Source organism: Pungitius pungitius, chromosome 3, assembly GCF_949316345.1.
Source record: "Pungitius pungitius chromosome 3, fPunPun2.1, whole genome shotgun sequence".
In the NCBI taxonomy this organism is placed as follows: Eukaryota; Metazoa; Chordata; class Actinopteri; order Perciformes; family Gasterosteidae; genus Pungitius; species Pungitius pungitius.
Window position 1 is genome coordinate 18,129,032 of NC_084902.1, and position 15,773 is coordinate 18,144,804.

Here is a 15,773-nt window from a genome sequence, read left to right on the forward strand (position 1 = left end):
ATTATATGATATATATATATTAGGGCTGTCAAAAATAGCGCGTTAACGGCGTTAATTAGCTGTTTGTTGTTAATTACGTCAATTTTTTTGACGCATTTCACGCATGCGCAGTGTGACAAATTATTCAGGTCCGGAAAGAACCTCTTCTTCTAGGGAATGCACTTCATCCTATACAACACATTACTGCCACCTGCAGGCATATGTCAGGCCGTCAGGTTCAGCAAGTTGTTTGCGCCAGAGACCCGCTCCCCCCCCCCCCCCCCCCCGTTCTCGCGCAGCAGAACAGAGAAGAAGAAAAGCTCCGCCCAGCAGAGCAAGAGCAGCGCTGTTCTGAAACATGCGGAGGAAGAGAAACCAATGCGATCTAAATCCTCCCAGGTATGGGAATATTTCACACTGAAATGGGGGTGGTAGCGGATTTCTTTGCAGCGCCAGTCGTTCTAATCGCCGCGCTCGACTTCAAGGTGTAACCTTTATTATTGTTCGGTCTGAAACGGCGCGCCCAGTGACGGGTGGTGCAGCAATATTGTTGTTCGGGTGGAAATCGGGAGAAAGGTCGGTCCGGGAGATTTTCGGGGGGGGCTTTGAAACATCGGGAGGGTTGACATGTCTGGTCATGTCTGGTCATCGCAGGAGCACAAACTCGCAGCAGAGTGGGATAAACTGCAGAGGCTCGAGACCCTTCTAGAGCCATGCAGGGAAATCAGTCTGTAACTTATCAAATAACATTGATTTGATTATTTTCTGGAATGAATTAAAAAATCAAATATCAATAACATATATTTATGTAAAAAATAATAATTATGATAATAATAATGATAATTATGTATCTGTGTCCTGTTATTTATCTTTAGTATGCATTTCAGAAAGAAAAAATGGTTAGGATTCAGGTGTGATTAATCATGATTAATCCACTGAAAATTCTGATTAATTTGATTAAAATTTTTAATCATTTGACACCCCTAATATATATACATATATATATTATACTGAATGGCCTGTGAGGATGACAACACAAAGATTATTATCACTTAGTTTCATGCACTCTCAAATCTCCGTCAAAACATGCTGCGCAGGCAGAAAGTTCCTGAATTGAACCATTGAGATAATATATTGACATTTCTCTTTACTTTTATCTTTAGACAAGAGGAGAGGAAGTTTCATTTTTATAATGTGCCCTCCTTTTTCAGTTTTGCATTGGGGCGAGAATAACCTGACCAGCTTTATCCTTCACCTCTCTCTCTCTCTCTTTCTCTCTTGCTTACTCTCTCGCACGCACACAAAGGATTATGGGTCCAGGGAGAGATCCACCTCTGTAAGCAGCAGAAAAGAAATCTATTGATTCCCCCTCCTTTCAATATTCTCTTCTACTCTTCCTTCTCTTTTGGTCCAAAATTGGAATATGTGTGACTGCACGAAAGGCTATATAAACCTCTGTGTGTGTGTGTGTGTGTGCGTGTGCGTGTGCGTGCATGTGTGCATATATTCCAAATTGTGTGTATGCCGGTTATCTAATCACCATTCTGCTCTTCACTTTAAGGAGAGAGATTAAAGAAGAAAAGGGAGGCAGAATGGGGTAGTTAGAAAGGCGGAGATGGGGGAGGGTGGCATTGTGCTGTAGGAGAGGGGTTTTTCTTTGACTCAGTCGATGTAGGTGGTAGTGAATGGGACTGAAAATGTGAAATGGCCTCCGATCATATTCTGCTGAATGGATGAGGCATCAGCTTCTTTTTCTACACCCCTCATTTCCCTATCACCCAATCAGTGCACGGACCTCTTAAAAAGTCACTGTAATCTCATCTCTCTTCTCCTTCTCTTCCCCTCGCTCCATCACGTGGTATACTCTCCACGCCTCGTCCCTCCTGCCCCTCCCTGTTGTTTTTTTTGTTCCTTCTGTGTCTTCTCCACCTCCATCAGCCAAATGTCACGTTTGTCCCGCTGGGTCTCCAGTTAGTAAGACCTTGGGTACAGAAGTTGACAGCTGGCTTTTAGGCCGCCATCAAATCAAAAGGTTCTCCCCTGTGCTCAGACTGAGGGCTCGGCTCTCAGAGTCACTGCTCCAGGCGGCAGGAGGCAGATCTTACAGCAGTTTTCCCTGTCAGCGCGAGACTTTACGAATTATTGTCTCTAGAATGGGGATGTCACACGTTCGTGGTTCCAACGAATATACAATGATTTTGACCTGTCCACTTTCACTGCACATTTTTCCCATGTATCATTAGATGATGATGAAAAAAAGGTCCAGTTTTTAGTAAGTTAGTAGACATATAAAAAGACTACCAGCCCTTTTTTCCATTAGTGTGTGGAGGGTGGATCAGGGGCCGAGGTATAAGACATTTCCTTTTAGAGAGTTTTTGCATTACTATGTGCTCTCTTCTACTTAGATATAATGTTGTTATTCCTTTACACTTACTTACTTTACTCTTTCCTGATATTTGGTCATTCATGAGGGCTGCAAGTGAACATGCGCATTCCCACAAAGTGGTGACTTGAGTCTCCATACAAAGGTTTGTGTGTGGTGGATAGAATAAAACAGGATGTTTTTGTGAGATCTGAGTCATCCAGTATACAGATGCTGTACCTCACACCATTATCTAGTGACCTCGTGCCCCTGCCTCAGTCACTTGTTCACCTTCCCCTCACCAAACACACCCACACATGTCTGTGTGTGTGTAGCTCCTATAGGAAAGCCAGCCTGAGGCCACGCTGACCTTTTCTCACTAATGATGGCCTCACTCCCTCTCCGCCGGCTGTCTCCCTTTTCATCTTTCTCTTTGTCCGACTCACACGCTCTGCATTATAAGTCCTGTCAGTGTCTCTCTGTCTGTGTTCCCATTCAGGCTCATGACGCTTAGCTAAAGCAAGCATCTGGAAAAATGTAGTTATCATTCACACACTTTTTTGTTGTGTAAAGATGTTCATTAAAGTCAGAATGTCTCTTCGGTTCTGGAATCACTGATGAGTGTCACCTTAGGGCCAGACAACCCTGTCATTTCTAGTAGAACCATCAGGATCATCGCCACCTTGTGTCCGCTCACCCACATTAGTAGACCCCATCTCCGTTTTTAAAATGCCTCCAAAACGTCAGCTTCTTCCTCAGCCATCACCAGAGGTGGGAACAAGTCACTGTCATGCAAGTCACAAGCAAGTCTCAAGTCATTGCCCTCGAGTCCCGGGTCAAGTCGAGTCAAAGACGAAGCAAGTCCCAAGTCGAGTCACAAGTCAAAGCCAACAAGTCTCAAGTCGAGTCACAAGTCGTACCATTTTATTTTCGAGTCATTTCGAGTCCTTTTATTATAGTGGGGACGGGGAACCCTGAGTGATGGTGCGCTGCCTCACAGACCTAGACTACGAAGGGAAGGGTAATGGTGGATCGACTGTGACTGTGTTATAGTACTGTAACGCTCACCCCAATGCTGCAGCGTAAATAAGGAGGCGATGACTGGCTTGCAACTTTGCTGCATTTATTTATATAAAAAAACTCAACTTCGGTCACTGTTGGCCGTCACCACGCCGAACGAACACTTCCGCATACACGGACCCCCAAAACTCGGGTTGTCTCGCGTAACTACAGCTGGTAACAGAGCATAACGTGAACACATGCAACATCTGCATAACTGATTAACTAATAACTTTAACTCAGCTCATTACACTACTTTAAAACGGACGTTGACATAATGTTGGCGAGGATTTCCATCGGAGTCTGAATCCGGGTTCAAAAATCCCGATTTTTGTAACCATGAACGAGCTGTCTCGTTGATACGCTCAAATGGACTGCAGTGATTGGATGTCGTGCAGGCAGCGCGCACTCTCGCATACAGGTGGCGCACATTTATTTGACAGATGCAGATAAACAGAGCGGCGCGGTGGTGCGAAAATGTTTTCCCCCAGTTTTCATGGGAAGTAGCAAGTCTTCTCGAGTCAAAAGGCTCGAGTCCAAGTCAAGTCTCTAGTCATCGGTATTCAAGTCCAAGTCGAGTTGCAAGTCTTTGTACGTTTTGTCGAGTCGAGTCTCAAGTCATCAAATTCATGACTCGAGTCTGACTCGAGTCCAAGTCACATGACTCGAGTCCACACCTCTGGCCATCACCATTCAGAGCTCGACTTACAATAAAAAAACGTTTTGTCAAAAATAATTTTACACTCTGTCCACGTTATCACAAACAAAGACGTATAAAGGAAGGAGCCGGATGGGTCCAACAAAACAAAGAGGAATGATGTCCGTGCATAAACTTTTGTGGAGTTTCCAATGCCGTCAACGCCCAAAGCTTATTTATTGTTTCGACTCACCATTTAAATTCTGCGATATAGTGTAGTAGTTAATTGTCTATTGATGTCTTCAGAGCATGAATTGAATTGATTAATGGAAAAATGTGTATTCTTTTTGCAGCAGGTACAGCGTAGCCCCTCAGGGCCAAACATGTTACATGCCAACAGAGTTCATGCAGCTAAAGTTAACATCTTTAACGTATCTTACTGTGTTCAAGTTTAAAAATCATTCACTCCTCAGACACGCTGTTTGTTATTTCTGAAAATAATAAACTGTTTCTGTTATACAACAAACAACAACAAACATTTCATTCAGTGTTGAGTTGTGAATGAGCCATGGTAATACATGTGTGCCTGGACTGGTTCCATGCTTCTTTTTTATAATAAGTATTCTATTTGTCTATTCATCTAAGCAAGGGTGCTTTCTTGTACTCTCTCCACTCATCTTGTTTAGTTTGTTTTCCTCTGTGACGCTGAAACTGAGGGTATGTAGAGAGGAACTCTCAGCCTGACCGTGGGTCTTTCTAAGGAAATAATAAATGCATATTTTCATACCGCCAGTGTCCGGTGGAATCTCCATAAAGTCACCTTTCCAGGAATAAAAGAATGTTTATTTGTTCATTAAACGGGTTCCCCTGCTGTTGTATCATGGGATTATTGGTGGGATTTTCTCCTCGGCTCAGTGTCTTCGGATAAGAATAAAGGTGTCTTCGTACACCGTTATTCAACAGGCCCTTCTTGGGATGCTCCCATAAGATAATGTTTCACACGTTTATCTCTGCGCTTGTGTTTTATGTCATGTATTGTGTGCTTATTGGGATTGTGGAGCCTTGTTTGATCATCAGATCAAGACAATAGTTCTGTCATTTTTTTGCCATCTGCATCTGCATAATTTATTTTACATCACATGTTAGTTTCATACAAGCCATGCTGTTATATTTAAGAAATTTGAATGTATTTGATGTATATATTAGGGCTGGGCTTGTTAACCTGTTGTAAATGCGTTAAAGGAGGGTTTTCGTTTTGATTGTGTACAGTAACCGAGGAAATGCAGAAAGGTACGGCACTTTGAAATGGACTTTTTCATTTGAAATGTCTACCACACGGCGTAGTTGATAAAAGAAAAGCTATTTGTAATCACTGAAAACCAGAAGTATCTTATCACCGGAGTACTACAACCGTGTCCAAACCTAAGTTCTTAGCTAACTATCCAGTAAAACTATTGATACAAATGATCCTGTAATGTAATTAGCGGATTTAACTGGTGTTGAAGTAAGCGGTAGCTCCTTATCTTTCGAGCCAAATACTGTTTTAATTGTGCAAGTCAAAGTGGTCTTAACCATTGTCGGTGAAAGGTGGCAAACCCCGGTGAATTAGCCGTGCGCTGGTATTGCCCTAACCCGGGCAAAAGTCCATCGTCATGTGACAACATCTGCACCTTGTGAAAGGTGGTTTTCTCTTGCTGGTCATATTGTTCAGAAGAAAAGAGTTTTCTATATCATCTGAAAATGTAAATGACCTTGTGTTACGTTACATTACACGTCATTTAGCCTGGGCTAACATCGCACACAGTGGAGTACTTCGCTCTGGGGAGCAGTTAGGGGTTGGGTGTCTTGCTCCCGGCACATCCTCTCTACTCCATGCCCTCAGCAACTGGCTTGGTGCAGTGGAGGAAGGAAATGTAGAGTCAGAAGAATAGTGGATAATAGAAGACAAATGTTTCTTCGGTAAAAGCGCTTTACATACTGCATGTTAACTTGCTCCGAGAATGCCTCTTTTGATAACATTACTTTAAAATAAAAGCGTGGAATATACTAGTTTTTAATGTATTATTGAATTTTGCGCATAATGCAACAACGATTACTGTTAATCAAGTTCAATTCTTTGATCTTTGCCCAGCACTAGTATATATTAATTTATCGTTTGGTGGCCTTGGGTTTGAATCAATCAGAGAATCTTCTGGCATATCAAGCCGCGGGATATATTTTTGGGGAAAAGGAAATTAATTCATAGATCCCCACAAGTTACTGCAACAACATCAATAGCTACTTTCCTCCACATAACAGAAATAAATCACATAACATCTGCCATCCACTACTACACAGAAAAACAGCATTCATAGCTCGATATCATTTACTACATGATGTTTTCCCATCTTGTAGTAAATGATATATATTACAAATTCTTTATTTTTAAACAAATCAATTGAACCACTCTGAACATCTATCACATCTTCAGAAAATAAAAAAAGGAATCACTTATTTCTGTAGTTAATAAATACAATCTCAAAATGCTCAACTGCTTTTAGCTTCCATCTTTTCTTGATTTTCTATCATCAGGATTGTTCCAATGGCCAATGCAAGGGTAATATAAAATAGAATATAAAGGATGACCGTCACTGTCTGTCCACTCCAACTGCCACTATACATTTCGTTTTACTACGTCATAACTCTTACAAATACACCAAGAAGCTGTGTTAGTCATTCAAGATCTTTCATATAGCTTTGGGACGAGCTTCGGGGAGTAAATGTGATAGACGTAACAAAAAGTCAAATGTATTTTTTAAACCTGCCAAAACTTCCAATGAAAAGCAGGACTGTGTAAGAGCCTTTGATTCTAAAGAGCCAACTAACAGGAAATGGTTTGAGGGACTAGCTGTCATTTTTTACTTCAGAAAAGAAGAAGAATAGATTTCATAGATACTGATTCAAAAAGTATGTATTTCATCTAAGAAATAAAAATTCAGTACACTTGGTGGATCACACATTTTCACTATTTCTTCCAAACGATAAACCTCCAGTTAATGGAGGTTGTATTTGATTAATTTGTAGTCCGGATGCCCACGTTGAGATAATGCTTATTCTTTTGGATTAGACAATGACATCATACAAGTGTTTAGACATGCTGAGTCGCAGTACCATACCATGTGTAATAATGCAATGGTCAAAATGAGGAATTCACCACTGACAAACCTTTTTGGGATGAGAAAAAAAAAGCAATAATTTCTAAAACAAAATTCAACTGACACCCTATATTAGTAAAATTATTGGAGTGCAACTAAGCCGAGTTGCCCTCCTGGTGGTGCTTTCACAAACATCTAACTCTAAACAAAGTGAATAATCTGTGGAGCCAACAAATAGTAGAGTGTCCGTGTGTGTGTGTGTGTGTGTGTGTGTGTGTGTGTGTGTGTGTGTGTGTGTGTGTGTGTGTGTGTGTGTGTGTGTGTGTGTGTGTGTGTGTGTGTGTGTATGAGAGAGGGAGATACTCCAGCCTTCATTCGACCATTGCTGTGCCCAGAATTCTGATACACTTATAGACCAGACCTCTATAATACCTGTTATGTCTCTCTATTACATAAAAATACACAACCACACACACACACAGGTCCTGTGGGTTGGGCTCAGCCTTATAATTCTATTTCTTGTCTCCAGTGTTGATAAATAGGTACTACCCTACACCAGCTGACACCTGAATAATGTATAGCACACACAAGCACACACACACATATATAGGTCATGCACACACCCACAGCTTTACGCACACACAAAGGACACACACAAACCTGCAGCGTACAAACAAGCGTAGAGAGAATACAGGTGTCTACACAAATACATGCACGAGCGGGTCTCTCTCCCTCTTTGTGTCGGTAGGATCCATAATACAGGGGCAGACGCCTACAACGCAACAGCGTAAATCGGATTATTGAACATGTTTAAAGCTTCAGAGAACAGTAGCTTACTCACCAGACACAGATCTCTTGGCCTTTGGCTGCAGCTTGACTACCAGCCTGTAGGTTTTGTAACTGAACGGTAAAGTGTATTGGTTCAGGGGAGGGGTTCCCAGAAGGAAGAGGACACGGCAATGTTGCGTCTCAAGGGTTTTATTTAATTTTTCAATTCTCTCCGGCTCGCTTGTCGGGCGTCTCCTCTCTCCTCTCGGCTCGCCGCTACCGTCTTTAAATAGCCAGGGAGAAAAGCACTCACTGCTCCGACCACTGGACCGGATCTGATGCACCTATCCGGGTCAGGTCGGTCATGGGGCTGGTGAGGTCCGCAAAGCCGGAGATGAACCGCCTGTAATACCCCGCCAGCCCCCAAAACCGCCTCACCTGTTTTTTAGTCTTGGGACGCGTCTTGTCCACCCGAGGACACACCCGCCCGCCCCCCAAGTGGTACCCCAGATACCGTACCTCCCTCCGTCCAACCGCACACTTCCCTGGGTTGGCGGTGAGCCCGGCCCGCCTCAGCGACTCCAGCACCGCGTCCACCCGACGCACGTGCTCCGCCCAGGCGGTGCTGTGGATAATGACATCATCCAGGTAGGCGGCCGCATATGTGGCGTGCGGACGCAGCACCCGGTCCATGAGGCGCTGGAACGTGGCCAGGGCACCGAACAAGCCAAAGGGAAGTGTGGTGAATTGGTATAAGCCATACGGAGTAGAGAATGCCGTTTTCTCCTTGGACAGAAGAAATCTGCCGTTCACCCTGCGATAGTCCACACAGAACCGTACAGACCCATCTTTCTTAGCCATCAGAACGGGGCTGCTCCAGGCACTGTTGGACTCTTCTATGACCCCCATTTCCAACATAGCTGCCAATTCTTCCCGAACCACTTTTCTTTTGTGTTCGGGCATTCTGTAGGGTCGTGATCTTACCGTCACCCCTGGGGGAGTCTCGATTTGGTGTACTATCAGGTCGGTCCGGCCTGGCAGGGGGCGAACACATCAGCAAACTGCTTCTGCAACTGGGCAATGTCCGTCCTCTGGCCCTCAGAGAGACGGGCCTCACACGGGAGCGGGGTGGGATTGGCCGTTTTTGGCACCTCCGGCCCCAGGTCCTCTCCTTTGGATTCTGAGGAAACCAGAGAAACAGACTCAGCCTCCCTCCAGGATTTGAGGAGGTTTAGGTGGTATATCTGTGTATCCCCGCCCCTGTCAGACCGCACCACCTCATAGTCGACGTCCCCCACCTCCCGTGTGACCTCGAAGGGCCCTTGCCACTTAGCCAGGAGTTTAGAGTTGGAAGAAGGAAGTACACAACGGGTGCCGCCCCCCTTGGCCCACGACCCACCGACCCCGGCAAGCACTGGCGCCCTTCCCGACCCCCAGGGAGTTTCTCAAGCGCCAGGGCAGGAATGTTGGCGGTGCGGGCAGCCCGAACACATCCGGAGGGATTGTCCGCTGATGGAGGTGGGACAGGTGTTGCCAGCCGAGCCCCAACCACGCCCGCCACCATATGAACATTTGTATAATATTCTCCAAATGTAAGAATGTGTACAGAAAACCTCTTCCTCTTAAACCAGGACACGGCAGGACATCTTCCACCTGTGTGTGTGTGTGCGTGTGTGCGCGTGTGTCTCACGGTGGGTGAGTGGGTCCAGTAATCTTGGTGTTTCAGAGGTTTGGCCCGGTTCACGATAACATCCCCCAGAATAGTCTGTCTTTGTCCTCTTTTCGTCGCAGTTCTTTTTACAAGCCATTCCCTCGTCTTTTCTCCAACACAATCTCTACTTAAATTAGTTAAGGAATCAGGGCTGACGCGTGATCCTCTTAAGGGTGGCACGGCTAAAGCCGTGCCTGCTGGTTTTCAGGCTGAACAGCTAGAGCGGCTTAATTCCGAATTTTAAAGGCTGAAACCTTGCTTCCTGTCGTGGTGAAGAGGGGCCTGACTGATAATTACCATACTGACACTGGAGACGCTGTCCATCTCATTTGAATCATTAAGTAAATAAATAAGTACACAGCCAGGAGACCAAAGTGGAACTGGAACAAACGGGTGTGCTGCTCGAGGTTGATATATATTTGGATCATTTGGTGTTGTGTCTCGTCTTCCCCTCCTTTCTCTGCCTCCTCAGCTGCAACTTTTATATTTTCACACCCCCAGCTCCTTTTCCAAATTTTTTATTCTCACCTCTCAGCGCCTTCTCCTTTGTCGGCCTTTATTCACGTCATTCACCATCTTCCCTCTCTCTTTAATCCCACTCTACATCGTACCCTTTGATTCTCAAGTTGAAATTGAAATTGCGGCAGCGTCCTCCACTGCCTCGTCTCCTCTGATCCGTGGCTCTTTCTGCTGTGGGTGTTTTCTCTCAACATCAGTTTTATACTACAAATTAAATCTTTAACCGAACCATTGTATTGGGTCGGGTTATCACGTATTGATTGGATAGGAACCGACCGAGACAGAATGATAAGGGACAGAAACAGGTTTAGTTTTCACGGCTCATTTTGAACAACAACATTAATGTCATTATCCTCTTTAACTAGTGAGTATTTCCACTTATGTCATGCTCATGACAAAAGATGAATCAAACTGTCATTGTAATGAACTGAACTAGACTTAAAACATTAGTAAAAATGTAAATGATTTGGCGAAAGTGCACATAGGGTGCAGGTTGGCAGGTGTCAGGGTTCCAGGCTCCTGTGCCTGGGAGGCCCGGTTGTGTGAGTGTGGCAGCGAGGGCCAGAAGCACTCAAAAGTGTTTGTATTTTCTGGTAGTTTGGACAACAGTGGAGGGAAAATTCCATTCTGCACAACAATAGAATAGGTCTTTCCCAGGTTTTGGTAATCATGAAGTTATTGCACGGATCAAAGACTGAATGGCTTGGGCATTTGTAGGAGTCAAAAAGAGAAGAGTCCCTCTGTTGGTCGGGTTCAGAGCTCAGCAGCAGGGCTCTCCGTCCTCCTCCTCTGGCTCGGAATAATTGCAGTAGTCACAAAGAAAAAACAAATAGACTTCTGCTCATGTAGTTAAGCTTCATGGCTGTAATTACTGGAACATTAATATGGCACTCTCGGGACAGAACAAGAAAAAAAGTGCATGAGATAAGTGCTACGAGGCATTCATCTGACCACTGCAGTGTGTGTTTCCGTGGCTTGGTGTGCATGCCTAAATGAGAGTGATGACCAAAAGGCATCAAAGTGCCTGAAAATGTGTCTTCTACAGTGAATCCTGTTTATGCAACTAATTCATCTCAGCCATTTTAATTCAAACACGTAGACCTCTTGTGCCAGAGCATCACTACACAATACAGACTGAGGTTTTTTCCCTCCAGAAAATCCATATTTAATGAAGTCAGTGTTTTATTTGCGCTTTGCTATTTTCAATTAAACAAATTTCCGTCCCGACCCACCCAGGTCTGGGCATGCGCAATTCATCTCCACCTGCTGAGAACTTACCATTTAAGAACCACTGATCTAAGATATTTGGTCCCATTGTATGCGTACGTCTGAAGCTTCAGACTTCTTGTCCATGACCTTTGTCTCGCTGAGATGATGCCGTCCTTACGGTCTTTGTTTCACGGCGTCAATGTTTTTTGTCACAAATCCGAGCATCATGTTTTTCTTTGTGTTCCTCTCATTCAGGATGATCCCAGCCAACCACAAGTACTTCCTGCTGAGCGACCTGGCGTCATCGCGGGACTACGAGCTGTGTGTTCTGGCCGTCTACGATGACGGAATCACCGCTCTGACCGGCACCAAGCTGGTGGGCTGCGTGTCCTTCTCCACGGAGACGGAGTACGGCCGCTGCCACTCCATACGAGACCAGGTAAGTGCGTTACTCATAGCTTTAATTAAGGTAAACCTTGTTGGTTTTTGGTCATTCTGGCTGTATTGATTTTTGGATGTTGGTGTTGATAAATCGTCTCAGTGAGAAGCAAGGTCACATTGTATGATCTGCCCACTGGTCTAACTGGTTTTACTCCTCCAGTTCCTGGGAGGTACCATGATCATCATCATCGGGGGGATCATCGTCGCCTCCGTTCTTGTCTTCATCTTCATCCTCCTGATGAAGTACAAGCTGCACAGTAACCACTACAAGCAGAAAGCTGCTGCGCGCCAGGCCAACGTCTGCTCCCAGACCAACGGAGGGGGGGGGGGAGGAGCCAACGCCCTGCCACCATCCTCCTCCTCGGCAGGGCAGGGTAAGTAGAGGACAAACAGAGAAGGGTAACCAAATATTTGAATTGTCTTGACAATGCGCCTCCGTCTCTTTAGGTGGAGGCGCTAATAAAAACTCCCAACCGTCATCGTCCACAGAGGGGATGGGAGGAGCTTCTCTTCGAGGGACGATCGTAGTAGACTTAAATCCCACCCACGACGATGACGCCATCTCCCAATAACACACAAGAATCTGTCAGTCACACAACTCACCAATCTCTGAGCCCAAACCAATACTCCATCACCGCGCCCACTTCTGTTTCTTTTTTTTCTTTTTGTTGGTGTCTCAAGCCGAACTCCCCTTAACGCCGAGGACACTCTTTTCATTGGTGAGTAGCTGCTAGCGGGCGGGTACAAGGTGAGGGAAGGGGGGTTGACCGCAGGGCTCAGGTGATGTGGCCCACTGTTTTGCTCTTCAGCGTGTTCCTGCAGACACTTAAATTGCACGTTTTTTTTTTGGCTGCTGCTTCTGCCATAAGTAATGAATTTAGTTAAATATGGTGCACAGCAGTGCAGAGAGCAAGAACACAAGAGGGAGAGTTTCATTTGAAGTTTGTTTGAAATTGAAATCTGAAGCAGACAGGCATTGAGAAAGGAAGGGACAGAGAGGGTCGGCAGCGGGCAACTTCAGTAAACCATGCACACAAAGTTCATTGAACCTGCTCAGCTGAGAGCCGTCTGAACATTCCTCCATCAGATAAACACTCTTTAATGAACAGTGCCTCACCTGACACACACACACACCAAAGTCCTCAATCGGTGTTGCTGGTACGCAGGTTGAATGCAAAATGCATTCACCATTACATTTCTGTATAGAGTCTATACATCACACACACACACACACACAGTAGTATCTTGTATGATCACATATAGGACTTGACTTTTGATACCTTGGAAGTTTACTCATATCTACTTTACAGATAGTCGTCATTGAATCCATTTATTATCCATTATTTAGGAAGTATGTCTATTGGTATTGCTTTATTAATAGAGCTTTGAATACAGAGTAGCCACTTGTGCCATACGTATTAATTAGGGCCGGGACTTGTTAATTACGATTAATTAATTACAATGTGAATTAAGATTAATTAATTACACAAAAAATAACACATTAAACATTTTTTGCACCGCGGAACATTTCTCACTGGATGAGTTTCGGAGGACCGATTATACTGGAGCACCAACTAGCGTTCATGACTTCAGATAACAACAAACCACAGTGAACATGAACGAAGAAGCTGACGAGACCGTGTAGTTTGGCCCTGTGAATGGGAAATCTTATTAAAATAAACACACGGATGGAAGCGTCGATAAGAGCGTGGTTGTGTGCAAGCTATGCAACAAGGAATTCACATCGAGCCTCAAGTATCACCTCAACGCAAAACAATTAGCAGCTAGCGTGGACGTTAGCCCGACCTGAGTACAAGGACCCTCACCCAACCCACACTGCACCAGATGACTGGTTTAAGGACCAGGGTAACTAAGTCGACGTGGTTGAACAAAAATTAAAATCCATGTGAAAAAAATTACTTCTCACTGTTCTCAGGTCAAATATTTATGCAATTAAAATGCGATTAATTTTGATTAATTAATTACAAAGCCTCTAATTAATTAGATTAATATTTTTAATTGAGTACCGGCCCTAGTATTAATACTATAAATCATACTTGTTTTAACTGAATTTCTGAGACATTTTGTTTTTGAATTTCAAAATTAAAATCATAATTTTATTGGCCATACATCATACAACCCATATACATACATGGATTTTTAAGTAAACGGGCCTATTGAATGATTCATTGTTTGTAAGGAAGACTTCCTCAGGGAAGAAGTTCCTGTGTGTGGGGGTTTTGGTGGACAGTGCTCTCTAGCACCCACCAGAGGGGAGGAGTTGGAAGAGGTTATGTCCAGCTATGTGAAGGTCTGGGGTGATCATTCCTGCCTGTTTCCTGACTCCGGAGATGTACGGGTCCAGGATAGATGGCAGGCTGGAGCCAATCATTCTCCCTGCAGACCTGATTAACCGTTGTAATCTGTTCGTGATTTTTTCCCAGCCTCAACTTCCTGTCTGTCAGGAACAGAAATGAGTTTCTGGCCAGGTTGTACAGGACGCTGCCCCCATGCCCCCTCTGTAGGCCTCCTCTTTAGTGCAACGAAGCTGCCTGGATCAAGCGCTTATTGTTGTTGAATGTGCACATGGTTTTAGTCTGCACACAAATGACCTCACAAAAACTGAAGTATGATGTCACATAGTCAGTTAGCTCAACCAGGTCTGTAGCAGCAGCCTCTAAACTTTCCAATGAGAGCAGTCAAAGCTGGACTGTAGATCAAGCTTTGCCTCGTTGCTCCTTCTCTTCACATCTCTTGACCACGGGCTTTGCAGATTTACATTTCTGCCTGTTGGTTGGGTTAAGATGAACCACACAGTGATTCCTAAAGCTTCACGGGGGGGGGGGGGGGGGAAGAGCAGTATGCATCCTTTATTACGGCGTAGCAGTGGTCCAGAGGGATTTTGTCTCTGGTGCTACACTTCGTATGCTGCCTGTATTTGGGCAGTACTTTACTGAGGTCTATGTTACGTCCAGTGTTTTACCTCCATGTTGGTAATCTACTCAACCACGTGTCACTCACACAGGCCTGAGGTGGGATGTAAACACTGGCCGAGATAAATGCGTAACATCCTGCAGTGAATAAAGTGTTTGCAGGCAATGAGTTTCTAACTGAGGGCCACACAATTCCCCCAGCACTGTGACATCAGTACAGCATCCCTCTTCAAAGCCGCGTATCCTTTATACAGACATGCGGGGGGACTGCAGTCATTTTCAGCTAAAATCGGGCCAGATACAGGGTACACGCTGGATTGGTCTACAGCCAATCGCAAGGCTGACTCACATCCACACAACTACGGGCTATTTGCATTTTTTGTGATTTGAGACTACAATACTCATGAGCCACCGTTACTGTAAAGAAGCCAGTTGCAGACATGAATCAGAGCTTTGTTTCATAAGCTGAAGCCCATTTCGTAGGTGTTTTTTGTGCTATTTGACTTAAAAGTCACACGGTAGAAGACACGAATGCTCTTACTCCTGTAGTGGAGCACGTCGGCCTCTTGTGCCAAAATGTGTATTACAGCGACAAACATTTCCACATGTTTTCATAGATGTAATGAAAGTGAATGCTAGAAAAGTGAGCGTGTTAAAAGGGACAATTGTTGTTGTCAAAACCATTCTCTTTACCTCAAGCTAATAACACAGGAGAAAAAATGTGGTCACCAGAATTGTCTGGCCTTGTAAACAATGCCACTTTTTATAAGACAATAAGTAGGATATGGATAAATATTTGATTGTACATGAGTAATACTGTTGAGGTAACTAGAGGTAAGCCTCTAAAGTAACCAGTAGTGTGAGTAATTTCATGGCTCTGCCCAAACTTGAGTTTCCTTGTTTTCTTGGGTAAAAATGAGGTCCGTGTAGGAATATAAATGTTTACTTCAAGCTTGAATGTGACTCTCTCAGAGCCGCCCCGCCCGCCCCCCATGGACATATTATCTCCATTACTTCTTCT

General features: G+C 44.4%; 1 protein-coding gene across 8 annotated transcripts in view; it reads left to right on the forward strand.

Annotated features, from left to right (window-relative positions):
- si:cabz01090165.1 (uncharacterized protein LOC100333421 homolog) overlaps positions 1–15,773 on the forward strand; it is a 268,340-nt gene that overhangs the window by 244,196 nt on the left and 8,371 nt on the right. For all 8 annotated transcript variants that reach the window (XM_062561286.1, XM_037462755.2, XM_062561289.1 and 5 more), the window contains 3 exons: positions 11,634–11,817; positions 11,980–12,193; positions 12,267–12,538. In XM_062561286.1, coding sequence (XP_062417270.1) covers positions 11,634–11,817; positions 11,980–12,193; positions 12,267–12,391 — 523 coding nt within the window. In that variant the 3' untranslated portion in view covers positions 12,392–12,538. The remainder of the gene's footprint in view (positions 1–11,633; positions 11,818–11,979; positions 12,194–12,266; positions 12,539–15,773) is intronic.